Here is an 18,606-nt window from a genome sequence, read left to right on the forward strand (position 1 = left end):
GATTGTTTACATGCACAAATCAGCCTTTTATCAGAGAATAAAGAATAGAGGAATTAAATAAATAGTTGGGGGGAAAGAAAGGAACAACCTTCCAGTATACAGAACTAAAGTGGCTCAAAACAGGCTATTGGAAACTAATTGCCTGCTGTAGTTCTTTAATAAGGTGTCATCACAGATCTGAGTTGTTGTCTTTTCTCTTTCTGTCTTCAGTCTGTGTGATTGCAGTATTACAGAGAAACAGTGTCTCATCCTGACTTCAGCTCTGAAATCAAACCCATCACACCTGAGAGAACTGGACCTGAGCGGAAATCAACTAGGAGATTCTGGATTTGAAAACCTCAGTGATGTACTGATGAACCCACAATTCAAGCTGGAAAAACTAGAGTGAGTAACATTATATTTTACAGCAATTAAATATAAGAAAGAAAGAAAGAGAATAAACAACAGTTTCCAGCACACAGAACTAGTGACACAATTACAGACAGATTATGGGAACTACAAACTGTATGACAGAATATATGCCTAATGTTGTTTGTATCATAATGTAAGACAGTAACCCACCACATGTGAAACTGATGATACTTTTATTAACAGAGCTCATGTCATAAACACACTCATCACATCAACATAACTGCTGTGTGTTCACAGCAAACACAATGAGAGAGTGAAGATGGGCCTTAAATTCTTAAAGAGCCAGACACTTTTAAAAAAGTGAATTGACGTGTGGCCAAGTATGGTGTCCCATACTTGGAATTTGTGCTCTGCATTTAACCCATCCAAGTGCGCGCGCACACACACACACGCAGCAGTGGTCAGCCATATTGCTGCGGTGCCCGGGGAGCAGTTTGGGGGTTCGGTGCCTTGCTCAAGGTATTCACCCTCACCTCAGTCATGGTATTGAGCGAGGAGAGAGCGCTGGTTATTCACTCCCCCAACCTACAATGAGACTCGAACCCGCGACCTTCAGGTTACAAGCCCGACTCTCTATCCATTAGGCCACGACTGCCCCCTTTTAGACTACAGCATGTTACAATTTCTGTACAGATCATTTATCACAATGACTTACACCTACTGTAGCAAACTTACAATTATTCATATAGCAGATGCTTTTATCCAAAGAATACAAGAAGAAATTCATAAGAAAGCAAATAAACACAGGAAGTGCTCATAATACAAAATTTCAGACATAATTCAGGTTAGTACAAGCTAGAACAGGGAGGATTAAGGAAAAGTGAAATCAAAGTTGTTGTTTATTTTTAATGATCGTTGTTGTTACTCTTTCTGTCTTCAGGCTTTTTAATTGCAAGATTACAGAGAAACAGTGTCTCATCCTGACTTCAGCTCTGAAATCAAACCCATCACACCTGAGAGAACTGGACTTGAACCAGAATGAATTAGGAGACTCTGGAGTGAAAAACCTCAGTGATCTACTGATGAACCCACAATGCAAGCTGGAAAAATTAAAGTTTGTATCATTATACTGTACAGCAGTTACAGTGTGATTAAACTTTTCAGTTTAAGACCGCTGGGCTCATGTAACATAATTTCTAGCACTGTATTTCCTGGCATTTCTCCATCTGAAGAAATATTCAGAAATACTATGTTTGTATGTGTATCTGTAGAAACAGTTAAAACTTGCTGAAATCTGACATCTTTGCTGTGAAACGAAACAGAAGTTACAACAGACTGAAATACAGTCTAACAAATGACAGTAGATTATTCTGACAGTTAGATTTATACTGAACTAATGGTAGTTTTCACTAATTTTTTTTAATTAAGCGAAATGTATATTTATTGTATTTGTTGGCTATATTTAGAGATCGTATAAACTACACTCTAAAATGGCTTTAAAAAATTAGTTAATTTAGTTAATTTTTCTATTGTTTCTATATTGATTCTATATATTAATTTACATTGGAAAAATTCACTTATTTCTTGACTGAGGGTGGGTCCAGAATTGTAACTTTGTATCCTCAAATACTCCTCTCTCATTGTAACGGGGTCAACGAGACGGGAGGCGTGCGGATCCATTTGCAAGCTTTATTTCTGAACATAGACATTGTCATAACAGGCAGGGTCAAACAACGGCAAACAGGTATATAGAGGGCAAGGCAAGAGAAGTATCCTAAACAGGCATGTTCAATCGTGGGCTAACAATATCCAGAGGGCTTAGACAAAAGAGGTAATCTGTAAACAAAGCAATGGTCCGGGCTGGGGCAAACAGTATCCAAACGGCAAGGCAAGGGTTAATCCAGGGAACACGGGCTAGAATCAGAACACGAGGAAACAGGCAAGTCAAGACTAAGAAAACTAAGTGGACAAGACTAAGACAACTAAATGGGCTCTGTAGAGTAGCTATCACTGGGGGAGCGATACACGCTAGACAATACGGGAACTAAACAAACACAGAAAGGCTCGGTAAAGCAGCTATCGCTAGGAGAGGGATATATGCAGAACTAAACACAGAGCTAAACATAAACACAGAATGGCTTGGTAAGGCAGCAAACACTTGGAGAGTGCTACACGCAGAACAATACTCGGCAAACTGTGAACAGAAGACCATGGTTTATATAGAGTGTGTGATTGTGTAATAGTTCTCAGGTGTGAGCGTGTGATTGAGACGGCTGTGTGTACTTGGTGCAATGAATGATGGGAAATGTAGTCTGGTGAAACGCAACAATAGTGTAGTGCAAGATTCCATGTGATGAGCGAGTGACCTCTGGTGGTGAGTGAACGGAAGACCATAACCCGGATTCGTGACACTCAGTTTGTTCATTCATATAAGTTTCCATGATTTTGGTTGTGTATTAGTGACTGTATACACTGTAAAAAATCAAAAGTTGAGAAAACTTAAAAGTTTGAGAATTTGAGTCATTGTCTTTTCTCTTTCTGTATTCAGTCTGTGGAGATGCAGTATTACAGAGAAACAGTGTCTCATCCTGACTTCAGCTCTGAAATCAAACCCATCACACCTGAGAGAACTGAACCTCAGTGGGAATCAAATAGAAAACACAGGAGTGAATCACGTATGTGACGTACTGAAGGATTCACACTGTAAACTGGAGAGATTGAGGTCAGTAACATTCACATACAAGAATCAAAATGATTAACAGTTTAAACCAGAACACTTTACTGTATACTCAATGGTCCAGTTTCACAGACAGGGCTTAGCTTAATCCAGGGCCCCATTCTTCGTACGTCGCTAACTCGGTTAGCTGGATTTGATTGTTGACGAATTGACATGTACTTGAATTGTTTGGTTCTCATCCCAGAGTTTCTGTCATAGCAACAAGTCCATAAGCTTAATTAAGAAAGTTTAATTTATGCTGTAACAAAACAAATCTGTTTCAAAGATCAAATTAAATGAATTGCTAATTACTACATTGAAGTAAAAATGTAAAGCCTGTAGAAATATTAGAAATTGTGAATATAAATAATTGGGAATCATGTAAAAAAACAAATTAGGTCACACTTTATATTAGGTGGCCTTAACTACTATGTGCTTACAACAAAAAATAAGTACAATGTACTTATTGTATTCATATTGTATTACAAAACACACGGGTAAGGTTAGGAACAGGTTTGGTGGTATGGGTAGGTTTAAGGGTGGGTGAAGGTGTAAGGGATGGATCAACAGTGTAATTATAAATGTAATTACAGAAATTAATTGCAGATGTAATTGTCATGAATCCGGTCTGTGAACTTCCATTCACTCACAACCAGAGGTCACTCACTCACCACAGTGACTCTTGCACTACACTAACTGTTGCACGTCACCTCCGGACTACAGTTCCCATCATCCATTGCACTGACGACACGCACACAGCTGATTGCACTGATCACACACAGCTGATTCCCATTTGCACACCTTACTTGAGCCATGGACTTGACTCTTTAACATCAACTGTGACTTGACTTAGTTCATGACTGACAGCAATGACAATATCCAAAGGGGCTAGACAAGAGAGGTAAATCCAAAATGTAAGCAATAGTCCAGGCAGGGGAAAACACAATCCGAAACAGGCAAGGCAAGACTAGGAAAACTATCAGGGGCTCTGTAGAGTAGCTAAAGCTAGGGGAGCGATAAGCGCATACAATACTCGGCAGTGAGGGAGAGAAAGTCCATGGCTTAAGTAAGGTGTGCAAATGGGAATCAGCTGTGTGTGATCAGTGCAATCAGCTGTGTGCGTGTGGTCAGTACAATGGATGATGGGAACTGTAGTCTTGAGGTGACGTGCAACAGTTAGTGTAGTGCAAGAGTCACTGTGGTGAGTGAGTGACCTCTGGTGGTGAGTGAATGGAAGTTCACAGACCTGATTCATGACAGTAATTACATATAGTTGTTGTTTTTTTGGGGGGTTTTTTAAGTACAATGTAAAAACATGTATGTACACAATAAGTGCATTGAACCAAATGATTAATTTAAATGTAAGTACATAGTAGTAGTTAAGGCCACCTAATATAAAGAGGGACCAAAATTTAAAATAAAATAAAAACAGTGCACATTTCATTTATCCATTATAACTTTTATGTAGTTTTGGTCGCTTGGCTGTCTCCTTATAAAAGTCCAGAAATTTGTTACGTTTTTCATCAGGTGTCTTTAATTATGTGATGTCATTGCGAAGCTGTCTTGCCGCCAGCCAATCGCTGCATTGCTGTTCGTGGTTTCGTGAATCGATACATAGCCCCTTTTAAACTAACCCATGAACTCATTTGATCTCGGATGTAATAAGGGACGTATGAAGAATGGGCCCCAGGACTAGGCATTAGTTAAATTAAGATATTTGAGCAGCTTTTATAAAAATGCCTTAGAAGAAAATGTTACAGGTGTGCATCTTAAAACATATCAATGGCACTGACATATTTTAAAATATATCAGATATACAAGATATTTTTAGGTGAGACAGCTCAAACATGCATTTTAGTCTTGAACTAGCCTTAAGCCTGGTCTGTGAAACCGGGAGTATATCTCATAATGAGTCTGTTCACATTATATTTGTACTGAACATTTTTTTGCACCTTTATATTTTGTGATTTGGTGTAGGGATGCTCATAATGAACTGATTAACTGTTAACCAACAGTATTTTAATGATTATCAATATCAGTTAAATGGTTTATAAAGTCATTTAAGTAATTAAAAAAATTACATTTTCAAGTTATTTTAGGAACTTTTGCTGTTATTTTAGTCCCCCTTACTCCACAACAAATCCTTTCAATTTAATGCCATTCAGAACAGAACAAGAATGAAAAATATAAGCAGCTTATAAACGTCAAGCCAAAATGTATTAATTTAAAGTGAAACTGAAACAGAAACTGTTATTGGGCTCATGTAGCCTACCACTCTGATTTGGTCCAAACCCAAAAAGGTCCTTAATTGCAATGTATTTGAAGGCTAAGCTAATATTTATTATGTAAACTAAACTTTATACTTCTCTCGCGTTCCAATATCGATGTAAAATGTCATAATTACATGCGCAAAAATGTTTGTCATAACAGCACAGCGGTACAGTGGTCACACTGAACAGCACAGATTGTACTGCGGACTATTTAAATTAAGCAGTGTACATTTTTTGTGTGTTTGACTGTATTTTATTTTGATGATGAACAGGCTGCAATGTCAAGTTAGAAATGCTAGAACTGATATGCAGTGTGTGCATGAGGCACCAGCTCAGTCACTTGATTTATTTCATTATAACAGCAGAGACAACTTAAATACATCAGTTATGGTCATACAGATGGCATCATTTGAAACTACAAAGGGTTTACTTTTATTTGTATCCAATCTCAAAAAAAAAAAGAAAAAAAAAGCATTGTGCTTTTGTAAAATAAAGATGACATGTATGTGCTTTCTGTCGTCTCGGTTTCCAAGAACTTATTTGTGGTATGTGTCAGAAAAACGAGACATTTTTGTTTAGTTTTTTTCTTTTATTTTGTTAATTAAGTAAAATATATTTTGCATATTTATTCCTTTTGTATATATGATTTTATTCTATTCGTCTCCGTTCTCAGAAGCGCTGCAGGTGTGTGGTGTGATGATGAATCCTAATGTTCTGTTGTTTATGCTGATTTTTGCGAATGTAAAACTAAATCCCTGGAAAACAAATTTTGTTATTTTTAATGGGTCACAGACCCTTATCCATTCAAATTTTATTTAATTCTAATTTCACAATCTTGTAGTTTGGTTAATGTTTAATGATTAAGTTAACAAAGTTGTCGGTTAGGGGAAAAATAACTATCCCTAATCTGGTGAAATAAACAGGATGATCTTTTTCCTCTGTTTTATTTGTTTATGAAAATTATGTAACTTATTTTATTTTTCTTATTTCCTGCTCTCCCTCTTTCTGCCAATGGAGGTTAAGAGGCTGTTATATGACAGATGAAGGCTGTTCTGCTGTGATTTCAGCTCTGAAATCAAACACATCACACCTGAGAGAACTGGACCTCAGTGGAAATCAACTAGGAGACTCTGGAGTGAAAATCCTCAGTAATCTACTGATGAACCCACAATGCAAGCTGGAGAAACTAGAGTTAGTAACATAATGTTACTAACATTATACAGTACAGCAGCTACAGTGTGATTAAAGTTTACTGTGTAGTTTATTTTAAGACAGCAGGACTCAAGTCACATCATTTCTAGCACTGCATCTTCTGTTTTTCCTTCATTTGAAGAATGATTCAGCAATACTATTAGTAAATGGGTTTGTATGTGTATTAGTAGAAAGAGCATTGAACTTGCTGACATCTGACAAATCTTTGCTGTGAAACAAGACAGAAGTGAAAAAAGAATAAAAACAAGTGTCACAAATGACACGTTTATTCTGGACTAATGGCACCTTTCACTAAATATTCTTTCATTCAAAATGTCTATTTAGAGATTATACACTCTAAAATAACTTAAAATAATTTATTAATGTATAATGTATATTTTCTTGCATTAGAAATATTAATTTAGTGTTAATGACCTTTTAAGTGTTAATTTTTCTATTGTGTATACATTAATCCTATCTATTAATCTACATTAATAAAATGCACTTGTTGAGTACGAACAAATCCAGTCTTGGATTGTAACTAGTATCTTCAAATACTCCTGTCTTGGTTTTCATATAAATAAGTTTCCATGATTTTGCTGGTTTATTATTGGCTGTATAGCATTTGCTCATGATGCTAGATCATTGTTCTGTTTCTTTCTGTCTTCAGTCTGCGTGATTGCAGGATTACAGAGAAACAGTGTCTCATCCTGACTTCAGCTCTGAAATCAAACCCATCACACCTGAGAGAGCTGAACCTCAGCTGCAATGAAATAAAAAACACAGGAGTGAATCACTTATGTGACGTACTTAAGGATTCACACTGTAAACTGAAGAGATTAAGGTCAGTATCATTCACATACAAGAATCAAAATGTTTAAAATAACTTCAACAGTTTAAATCAAAACACTTTATACTCAATATCTCATGATGAGTGTGAGTTCACATTATATTTGTGAAAAATTCTTCACCTTAATGATTTGGTTGTAAGATGATCTCTCTTCCTCTTTTTGTCTCTTTCTAGTCTAATCTACTGTGGCATTACAGATGTTTCTTCTTTAACTCAGTCTTTGACAAACACAAAAGCACTGCAGTTTTTAAAAGAGCTTGATCTGAGAAACAATATGATTGGAGACTCAAAGCAGCAGCTCATTGATGTGCTACAAGACTCAAACTGTAAACTGAGGTGAGTAAATGACACTTTGTGATATTAAAGAGATCTTCAATTACCTCTGATAAGTGGACAAATATATATACTTTTAAATATTTGTAAAAGGAGATTATGAAATTGTCAAGCTTTATTGCACCAAAGGGGTTGTGACATAATGAAAAGTTAAATAAAATGTTTAACACAAAGGAGTAAAGAGAACAAAAGCACACTGTCACAGCTTTATACAACAATACCTTCTTTATTAATTACATCAGTAGAAGTGAATCATTACAGATTGAAAATAGATTTGGTCAGATTATTGGAAAATGCTGGTAAAATCAGTGCAGATTCCAGCTTCAGCTCACAGTCGTCCAGCATCACATGATCAATGTCTCTGTCTCTTCTGTGTTTTAACTTTGACAAGCAACACGTCAGATTACTTTACCTTTACTTTATATAAGGGATCATGTACATCCAGTCAGTTGTTATCACAGAATAAACCCCAACATGTTGATCAGGACTTATATCATCCTGAATGAGTTTATCCTGTGCTAACCACTGGCTGCATGTATAGTACTTTGCAATATTCTTTGGCTATTGGTATTTTCACCAAAAAAAAAAAAAAAGGTTTTAAGCCAGTGTCAGTATAGGAAATATGAGTTTACATTTCCAAACACTAATAATCATGCAATAATCCAATGAGATTTGTGTTTGCACAAGGAGTGCAACTGAAAACAGCCAGTGCTCCACACAGAGATCTGATCTCATCTTCATCCAGCCTGTCTGGAATGACATGAAGAAACTGAACAACCTGAGACAGACTAAATCCAGAAGAACTGTGGCAACGTCTCCAAAAAGCTTGACAAATCCTTCCTGCAAAGCAACCTGAAAAAAAACTATGCACAAGTGTACCTCAGACAACAGCTGCTTTAAACACAAAGGGTGCTCACACCAAATGTTGATTTAATTTAGTTCAGTCAGGACCACTCTGTTCGAGTCAGAATATTCTAGAGGTCCTGAATTTTATATTTGGCGGCAGGCTTTGCTCTGAAGGGTTCAGATTCTGAGCTATCCACAGGCAAACCTCACTGAGGTTTGAACCCCCCTGAAGCCTAAGCAATTTTCAGATATTTTAATATGCACAGTTATATATACCAAGTAGAGTAACACCGTACTGTGGACAATTTGAGCAACATGAGCTGGATAGATGATATATCTCTGTGGGTGAGCAGTTAAGTGATCATGTATCTGCATAAGGAGGAGTTGGGGATGGAGGAGAGCAAGCGCATGTCTGTGCGACAGAATATGGCAAGTGTGAGTATGGAAGATCTTATATATCTTTGTATATATAATTGTAGTGGGAGGAGTTACGATCAGCTGAGTGTCAGCTGATGCTGCAGTCACGCCATGGTCTGCCTGAACTACGCTTGAGCTCCATTTATCGCTCAAACTAGATTTCAGTCAGGACCACTCTGTTCGAGTCAGAATATTGTAGATGTCCTGAACTTTATATTTGGTGGCAGGCTTCGCTCTGAAGGGTTCAGATTCTGAGCTATCCACAGGCAAATCTCACTGAGGTTTGAACCCCCAACACAAAGACGTAAGTTCAGTTCTAAGATCATTCAGGGGGTGCACTCTATGAATAGGAGAGGTGGCATGCCTTAATATTTAAAGAGAGTAGCTTCTTACTCTGCAGAGATTTTACCATTATCAGATCAGGTCATATGTTGGCACGAAGGGGCAACAAGACGTTCCATGGCCACAGTATCCACATCTTCCCAATACAGCCTATGTCCCTCCATCAGTGGCCTCTATGCTCACAAGGTTGGTAAACTGCTGCACTTCCTCAATCAGCTGTCCTCGAACCATCAGTGGACTTTGGTCTGTGTACCTCCCAATCTAATCGATTGGTCTTCTCTGTTCAACTTCCCAGCCTCTGTGTTCAGGCTGATTGTCACTTTAGTGGATACGCTTGTCTTGGCTGGTGGAGATGGCATATTTCAATAATGATCAGGAATGCTGTTCTCTGGTAAAGACAACTGGTGAAGATAAAGCTAGAAATTGATGTATACCAGTCATAACATTGAATAACTCCATGAGAGGAAGAAATGCTTGAGTTATTATTCCCCCAACAAAATGAAGTAGCTACACAGGAAGCTAGGCAAGCATTGTCTCCTTTAACATAGGCATTGAGGAACTGAAGATGATGATGTGCTAGCATGAATAGCATTATCACACTATTGTTAAATTAGCTATTTACGAATAATTACATATGTAGCTACGCCAACCTGCAGCCCTAGAGAAATAGTGTGAAGAATGAATAGGCTAAATAGCTGTGCTAATGTGGACCCACTTGATAAGTTGAAATCAAACTATAGCACATTTGAAATGAAGTCACATGTAGCCTGTGAAATGTCTGTGTCATCGAAGTCCCTTCTAGGTGAGTTCACGCAAATCAGTCCTTGAAACACCTCTCGGATAAGCAGCTCAGCTCCTCTATCCAGGGAAACACCACTCCCCAGAGGTTATCACCAAGTCTCTGACTAAACATCGTCATTAAAATCACCAATACATCTGACAATGACTGTCTCATAATGTTTTCTAAACACACAAATCGCGAAATTGCGTTTCCTCATGCTGGCCAGTCAATGCTTATGCACTGTCTTAAATGCGCGTCTCAGAGCACCGACCGCCGCCACAGCAACTGGAGCCTCCAACAGCAGCCGAAGCAACTTAACCCATCAGCAACTGACTCATAACTTGGAAGGCGGGACCTATCGGCCACTCTGCGTGCTGCACTTCTTTCCATCAGTGGTCTCATTAGAAAAATGGCTGACAATTTTTCTATGTCAGCCATTTTGGGAGTCGGCCATGTTGAATTTTGTAGTAAAATTCTAAATTTTATGAACGCATTGACGTATCGTTACGAAACGTGGTATGGGTCATCAGTACGATGCCCTGAAGGAGCCTGAGAAGTTTTGAGTCAGCGCCACCTAGTGGTAAAATCAAATATTCACATGCTTATAACTTTAGGTGTAGTCGACTTATTTTCACGGGAGTCACCTTTTTAGACTCCTGAATCCTTGCTGAGTCCAGCGGTACCAAACTTGCCAGGTTTCGCCTTATGGTTTGTGCAGAGTTGCACTTTAGCACTTAAAAAACAGCTGGCAATATCTTAGAAACCGTTACTCCGATCGACTCGAAACCACCGTAGGAAATTCGGAATCATAGTGTGTTGCCTAAATGTGTGAGCCCAATTGCCAAATTTTTGATAGTAAGTGGTACAAAAATGCAAACAAAGTCGACAGTCAGTCATTTTTTCTCATCTCGTATATAAAAATGTCAATAACTCCAAAACAAAATGAGATATTTTCACCAAATTTGACACACATATGTATGAGCACACTCTAAGGACACATGCAAACTTTGGTGGGATTGTGCCTCTTGGTGGCGCTATAATTGAACAAAACATGAAATTTCCATTGACTACAATAAAATATTATGATGTAAAATGCTATATTTTACGAATGCACTGGTGTACCATTAAGAAACTTTGTATGTACCATCGAGACCATGATCTGAAGGTACTCAAAAAGTTTTGAGACAGTGCCACCTTGTGGTCAAAAGTTATAATGAAATTTCAAATAAATGCTAATAGCTTTCGGTGCATTTTACCTATTGTAATGAGACTGGTATTAATAGATTCCCTGGGTCATGCTGAGAACAGTGATAGCAATGCTGCCATAGTCAGCCAAATTTCCTGTCTACAATTTTGATTTATGTTGAAAACCTATTTTTTCAAACTCCTCCTCAACCGTTGTTCCGATTTTCACCAAAATCGAATCATATCCTCTTCAGACCATGCTGACAAAAAGTTATGGATTTTGTGTTGATAGATAAAACCGTTTTTACATACCACAACAACGAATTTGAGTTATGATGCCAAAATGACACTTGAGGCTGTATCTCTGCAATGCTTTAGTTAGTTCTTTTTTTCTTCCACTGGAAGTCTATGGCAGCCCATAGAACCGCTTGGGGGAAAGTTGTGAAATTTGGCACACTGATAGAGGACAGTCCCAACATTAACCATAGTAAATTTGGAGTCTCTAACTCAAACTCTCTAGCGCCACCACTTGTCCAAAGTTGCACTCATGTTTATGCTAACCATAAAATGAACCATAAGCCACAGAAGTAAAATTATTTTTTCCTCTAATTCCTTGGCTCATACCGAGTTGAATGGACACCAAAATTCAAAAATTGTAAGGTTTAGTTTTTTTGCTATTTTTAATTGTTCGTAAAACCTACTTTTTCGAACTCGTCCTAGGCCGTTGCACCGATTGTCACAAAATTTGAACCAGATCATCTTGAGACCATGCTGGCAAAAAATTCAAGTTGATTAGTCAAACCGTTCTCAAATAGCACACAAACAAATTCTATGAAAAGCATTCAAAAATGGATGAGGCTATATCTTCGCAACAGTTTGGCGTATTGAGACCAATCTTGGTGTGTGCACTACCTGCAGTGTTTCGGCGCTGTGTCCCCTAGTGGTCAAGAGATATGAAAAATGCATATTTTTGCTTATAACTTCTGAATGGTTTGGCCAAAAATCACAAAACTGGTCTCTTTAGATTCGGTTCATCATGCCGAGTCGAATAATACCCAGTTTTCCCATGTCAGCCATTTTGGGCGTCGGCCATTTTGAATTATGTACTAAAAAGCTGTATTTTACGGATGCATTAGTGTATCATTACAACACTCGGTATGCATCTTCGGCACCATATGAAGGTGGTACTCAAAAAGTTTGGGGACAGCGCCACCTTGTGGTCAAAAGTTATAATGAAATTTCGAAAAATGCTAATAACTTTTGCTTACATTAGCCTATCTGAGGGCTGTATCTCTGCAAAAGTTTGACATATTTACACCAATCTTTGTATGTGCCATTGTCACCTCAAACTGACCACGCCACATCAATTTGGTAACATCGCCACGTATTGGTCAAGAGTAATAAGCCATTCATTAACCTTTAATTATGAAATTTCCAAAAATGCTAATAACTTTTGATTGCATTAGCCTATTGTAATGCAACTGGTCTCAAAATATCCCTTGGGTCATGCCGACAACATGCATACCAATTTTCCCTTAGGAAATCTGAACTCCCTGTCCGCCATTTTGATTTATGTTAAAAACCTACTTTTCCTAACTCCTCCTCAAAAGTTTGTCCGATTTTCACCAAAATTGAGTCAGATCATCTTCAGACTGTGTTGACAAAAAGTTATGCATTTCGTGTCGATTGACGAAACCGTTTTCGTACAGCACCGTTACAAATTTTAGGCATGGTGCCAAAATGAGTCTGAGGCTATATCTTTGCAAAGCTTTGACATAATGACAACAAACTTTGTGTGTGCTATTGTCACATCACACAGAACACACCAAAATGATTTTTATTACAGCGCCACCTGTTGGTCAAAAGTGATAAGCCATTTAATCATGTTACTAGAGATTGAATTTGATTTTTCAGCCATTTCAAATACAATCATCCTAAAATTGCTTTTATTACTGATTGTTGCATTTGGTCTGATGCTCCATGCCATGCTAAACTCCATGCCATGCTGCTTGCAGATATATTTCTAATTGAATTTATTGATTACATTTAGGAATTTTGTAAGGTTAGAAAATCTTCCCCTATAACATTTTTTTTTTGGTGACTTTGCTAAATAAATGGGTTTCTTCTATACTCTTCTATGCTCTCTTTCTAATGTTTTTGTTCTTTCTATGTTAAGCTGCTGTGAAATAACAGATGAAGGTTGTTCTGCTGTGACTTCAGCTCTGAAATCAAACCCATCACACCTGAGAGAGCTGAACCTCAGTGGGAATGAATTAGGAGAATCTAGAGTGAAAAACCTCAGTGATCTACTGATGAACCCACAATGCAAGCTGGAGAAACTAGAGTTAGTATCATTATACTGTACAGTAGTTACAGTGTGATTTAAAGTTGACTAATTTTAGTTTCTTAAAGTCACCATGAAATCAAAATGGAATTTTTTTAATGGAATATTGCAGTGTTTATTATAAAATATTTATCTGTGCATATCATTGATTTCTTCAATTTCATGTGCCCTCATAATCTTTCATTAAAATAGCTTCCCCTCTCTCACAACAACATTACTTTTCTGATAATGTGAGGGCGGGGAAACCTATAATCACACGAGAGCACAGCAATAGCAAATCAATCCACCGATCCAATCAATTCTTAATGGCCCCGATTAAATCCTGTTATACTGTATTTTTTTTCCCTCATTCACTCAGACATATGTCACAACAGGGAAAAAAAAGACAAAAAAAATGTATTTAGTAAACTACACTCTTAAAATGACTTAAATTTAGATCTCGTGCAATTAAACTCCATTTTGACATTTTTAAAGTTATTTTTAAGTGGTTCTATAGTTGATCCTATATCTTGATCTACACTGATAACATTCACAAACATTTTCATAACATTTATTCTGAGTAAAGATGCTCCAGACTTGAAATGTAACTAGTATCCTCCAAATTTACTTGATTGTATTCATATGAACTTCACATGGATCTGATTCATTGTCTTTTGTCTGTCTGTCTGCAGTCTGTGTGGATGCAGTATTACAGAGAAACAGTGTCTCATCCTGACTTCAGCTCTGAAATCAAACCCATCACACCTGAGAGAGCTGGACCTCAGTGGAAATAAAATAGAAAACACAGGAGTGAATCACTTATGTGACATAATGAAGGATTCAAACTGTAAACTGGAGAGATTGAGGTCAGTAACATTCACATACAAGAATAAAAAAAGTGTTTAGCTGTTTAAATGAAACAGAATGAAAGTGTGATTTTTTTCTAATTTCCTTCAATGTAGATTAGGATACTGTTATATGACAGAAGAAGGTTGTTCTGCTGTGACTTCAGCTCTGAAATCAAACCCATCACACCTGAGAGAACTGGACCTGAGTAGGAATGAACTAGGAGACTCTGGAGTGAAACACCTCAGTGATCTACTGATGAACCCACGATGCAAGCTGGAGAAACTAGAGTTAGTATCAGTGCGGCTAATGTTCACAATTTAGTTTATTTAAAGACAACAGTCTCGCATCACATCATTTATAGCACTACATCTTCTGGAATTTCCTCATTTAAAGACAAATTCAAAACTACTATTAGCTAATTAGCTATTAGCTACTGATTGTTCAGTATGTGTGTCAGTATAAAGAAACTTAAACTCTGAAGCATTTGACACTTGGTGGCTCTAAAATGTTTATGTGCTGAAATAATTTGTTGAGAAACAAGACAGAAATCACAAGACTAAAAGATAAGGTAGTATGATGCATTTAACACACATGAATTCAACATGCATCTGATTCATTATGTTTTCCTATTCTATCTTCAGTCTGTGTGATTGCAGTATTACAGTGAAACAGAGTCTCATCCTGACTTCAGCTCTGAAATCAAACCCATCACACCTGAGAGAACTGGACCTCAGTGAGAATCAAATAGAAAACACAGGAGTGAATCATTTATGTGACATACTGAAGGATTCACACTGTAAACTGGAGAGATTGAGGTCAGTAACATCATAATGATTAAAATCACAGTTTAAATTAAATTCTAAGTTCATATTATATTTGTTGAGAATTATTCATTATGATTTGTTTTGTGTTTCTGTCTTTGTCTGTCTCTTTCTAGTCTAATCTACTGTGGCATTACAGATGTTTCTTCTTTAACTCAGTCTTTGACAAACACAAAAGCACTGCAGTTTTTAAAAGAGCTTGATCTGAGAAACAATGCTATAAAAGACTCAAAGCGGCTCGTTGATATGCTACTAGACTCAAACTGTAAACTGAGGTGAGGCAAGGTTTTTTTGTGGTATTAAAGAGAGCGTCATTTACCTTTGATTCATGAGATGACTTTCACATGTATGTTGAAAAAAAAATTCTCATTAAGCTTTATTGCAAGAGTTTGTGTCAGAAAAAAAAACCTGATATGTTCAAAAGGTTTTTCTTTTTTAACTTTGTCAAGCAACACATCACATTACTTTTATATTTACTTTACTTTCAGTTATTTACTAAGACCAATAAAACGTTTAAACTAGATGGCAAATGGCTTTAACCACTGAGAGTTTCACTCAAAGGTTTTTTGAGTTTTAATTCAGAATAACATATGTATTTTCTCCTTGTCATCAATCACATAAACCATAAACTCATCAGCATGTGTTTCTCCTTTACAGTGACTCAATAGGGGTCACAGACTAAATTATATTTAAAACCTAATTATTGTCTTAGAAATATATGTGTGCAGTATTAAGTAACTAATGTGAATTTCATCTCAGTTTAATGTTACACAATTTTTACTTCTTAAATTGAAATATAGTAACTAATTTACAGTTCTTTACAGCCAGCACTGATTATTTATTCTGATTTCTCCTTACAGACTAGACAGTGAACAGACTGCATTGGTAGCTGCTCTAAAGCGCACTGGTAGACGGTTTGCATCCTTGTTTAAATCTAAGGACCCTATGAAATGAACAAGAGCATCATTATCAGGTGAGGATCCACAGAAGAGCCTCACTATACTCTGTCATTATAGTACTATGAGGATAAATGAATATGTAGTAATGTGAAGTCTATAACCAGAACTGAAAATGTCTTAAATTTTCAAATAAGAACTCTGTTATTAACTGAGAATATCAGCAAAAAATAAAATAAAATAAATAATAATAATAATCAGTGTTTATAGCAGTTTTAAAGCTTTCAGAACAGAGATATTTAAATTTTTTCTGTAGCTATTACTAAATTTAACAGATTTCAGATTGCATTTATTTTATAGCAAATTTAAATGTACTAATGTATACAGGTTGGAAGAGTTTCAGACTTAAAATTAAATAACTCATTATTAGAAACATCCATATGCTCGAGTGATTTTGAATGGTTGTTGTTGGTTTAGTGCTGATATAAATAATGATTTTGTTTTATTCACAGGTGAAGCAGTGAAGGGAATAGAGTCAGAGTGGAGAGGATTCTGAGTCTTCTGTATAAAGCCTTTTCAAATTTAGCACTCAGATATATTTTACATTTACATATACAGTACATATTTTTAATATAATTTCATATATACCATATTATACCATAATTTATACCAAATTTAATTTTGTACTTTACATTATTCAAACCCACGTCCCAGTGAGTCAACTGCTCTTCTATGTCCTGAATGAAAGTGGCCGGGCACACAGATTTGTTTTAAACTAGATTTTTAAGTGATTTCTGTCTCTGTCATCCTTATTTGTGACCCTGGACCACAAAACCAGTCAAAGGGTCAATTTTTCGAAATTGAGATTTATACATTATCTGAAAGCTGAATAAATAAGCTTTCCATTGATGTATGGTTTGTTAGGATAGCAATGCATATTACAAATCAAACAATACGTTTTTATATATTTACAGGAGGTAATTTACAAAATAATCTTCATGGAACATGATCTTTACTTAATGTCCTAATGATTTTTGGCATAAAAGAAAAATCAATAATTTTGACCCATACAATGTATTTTTTGGCTATTGCTATAAATATACCCCAGCGACTTAAGACTGGTTTTGTGGTCCAGGGTCGCATTTGTCTTTGGCTCTCTCACTTTTACTCCCACCTAAACTTGTATGTTTTGTACATAATGTATCAAAATCATTTAATTTAAATATGATTCAAAAATTCCCAATATGAGTAAAGAGATGTTTTGCTGTCAACAGAGATGTGATGCAATTCAATTTCAGGTCAGTTGTATTTGATTTATGAGTTTGAACTAAAGACTAAATCGTGTGTCATGTATTTGTGTGTCACTGAAGACCTTGTCAACTGTCTGAGAGAGAAACATGCAGTGATGCCACATTAGTTTTATTGTTGTATTAGGACACAATGCTGCACCACAAACTGCATCAGTCTAAAAACAGAATGTCAAAATTTATTGCATTTTCTCAAGATCACCACTAGAGTTCCTCACACCATGTGAAGTGTGTTTATGACCATCAGCCAGGCAAAGAGATGGTGGAATCAAAAACCAGTTAGACGTGAACTTAAAGGAATAGCAGTTGGCGTTTACTTCTGAGTCTACAATCTGCCACACCTATTCAAACAGAGCGTTCTGATGAGGGGGGTCAAAACAGTACAGAAAACAGTACAAAATAATTAAAAAAAAGGCAGTTCATGACACGTCATGAAGTGGCACATTCCACAACCTGTCATTTTGGCAGATTGACTTCAATATAGGCTCTTAGATTCATTTACAGGATGTTTTTATAGCACAATGAACTCTATATGTCAAAAGCCATTTTTAGTTATATGTCCGTCTATCTGATATTGCACATACAGTATTGTCTTGAACAATATTGAAGAAACATCTAAGTATGTTTAATTGTGTTTAGTACATTATACTCTGTATGTAAGACAATAAAGCTTTGACAAATGAGGTGTGGGTGAACTTGCTTTTTCTCTCATTGGTAGCCATTTTATTTAGCAATGTTAATCTTCTCTTTTGCCACTATTGAATTGTCAGATTGTAAATAAGTGAAGGGTTGGATTTCCGATCCTCTCTTCTTTTATTATATAATGAACAAGTAAGCATAGTTTTCTTAAAATTAGTGTATCTATTCTGGTATTTATGTTATAAGCAATGTCTGTGTTTGGTATCTGAGAGGAGACTGACCCATGCCAGGAATCCAATAACAGTGTTTACTCATTTAGCCCAGCTTCCAGAGAACAAATATGTATTTGTTTTGTTATAAATAATTTGTTTAATAGAAAGAGAGTTGTCAGTTTGAGCTGAGCTTCTCATGAGAGTTGTTTGAGACATACAGAGACCAACTGTGCTAAGAACCATGAAGATCACCCACACACCACATGCACTCACTAAA

At 36.5% G+C, this 18,606-nt stretch overlaps 1 protein-coding gene across 3 annotated transcripts in view; it reads left to right on the forward strand.

Moving 5' to 3' along the window:
• The window catches only part of LOC131530616 (NACHT, LRR and PYD domains-containing protein 12-like), a 104,518-nt gene extending 86,357 nt beyond the window's left edge, over positions 1 to 18,161 (forward strand). For 2 of the 3 annotated variants that reach the window (XM_058760977.1, XM_058760976.1), the window contains exons 21-33: positions 211 to 384; positions 1,292 to 1,465; positions 2,900 to 3,073; positions 6,355 to 6,528; positions 7,199 to 7,372; positions 7,553 to 7,714; positions 13,459 to 13,626; positions 14,298 to 14,471; positions 14,568 to 14,741; positions 15,096 to 15,269; positions 15,392 to 15,550; positions 16,136 to 16,248; positions 16,684 to 18,161. In XM_058760977.1, coding sequence (XP_058616960.1) covers positions 211 to 384; positions 1,292 to 1,465; positions 2,900 to 3,073; positions 6,355 to 6,528; positions 7,199 to 7,372; positions 7,553 to 7,714; positions 13,459 to 13,626; positions 14,298 to 14,471; positions 14,568 to 14,741; positions 15,096 to 15,269; positions 15,392 to 15,550; positions 16,136 to 16,229 — 1,975 coding nt within the window. In that variant the 3' untranslated portion in view covers positions 16,230 to 16,248; positions 16,684 to 18,161. Of the gene's footprint in view, positions 1 to 210; positions 385 to 1,291; positions 1,466 to 2,899; positions 3,074 to 6,354; positions 6,529 to 7,198; positions 7,373 to 7,552; positions 7,715 to 13,458; positions 13,627 to 14,297; positions 14,472 to 14,567; positions 14,742 to 15,095; positions 15,270 to 15,391; positions 15,551 to 16,135; positions 16,249 to 16,683 lie in introns of those variants that run through there. The other variant, XM_058760978.1, reaches the window with a different exon arrangement.
• Positions 18,162 to 18,606: the final 445 nt, after the last annotated feature.

This window comes from Onychostoma macrolepis, chromosome 22 (assembly GCF_012432095.1).
Source record: "Onychostoma macrolepis isolate SWU-2019 chromosome 22, ASM1243209v1, whole genome shotgun sequence".
Lineage (NCBI taxonomy): Eukaryota > Metazoa > Chordata > Actinopteri > Cypriniformes > Cyprinidae > Onychostoma > Onychostoma macrolepis.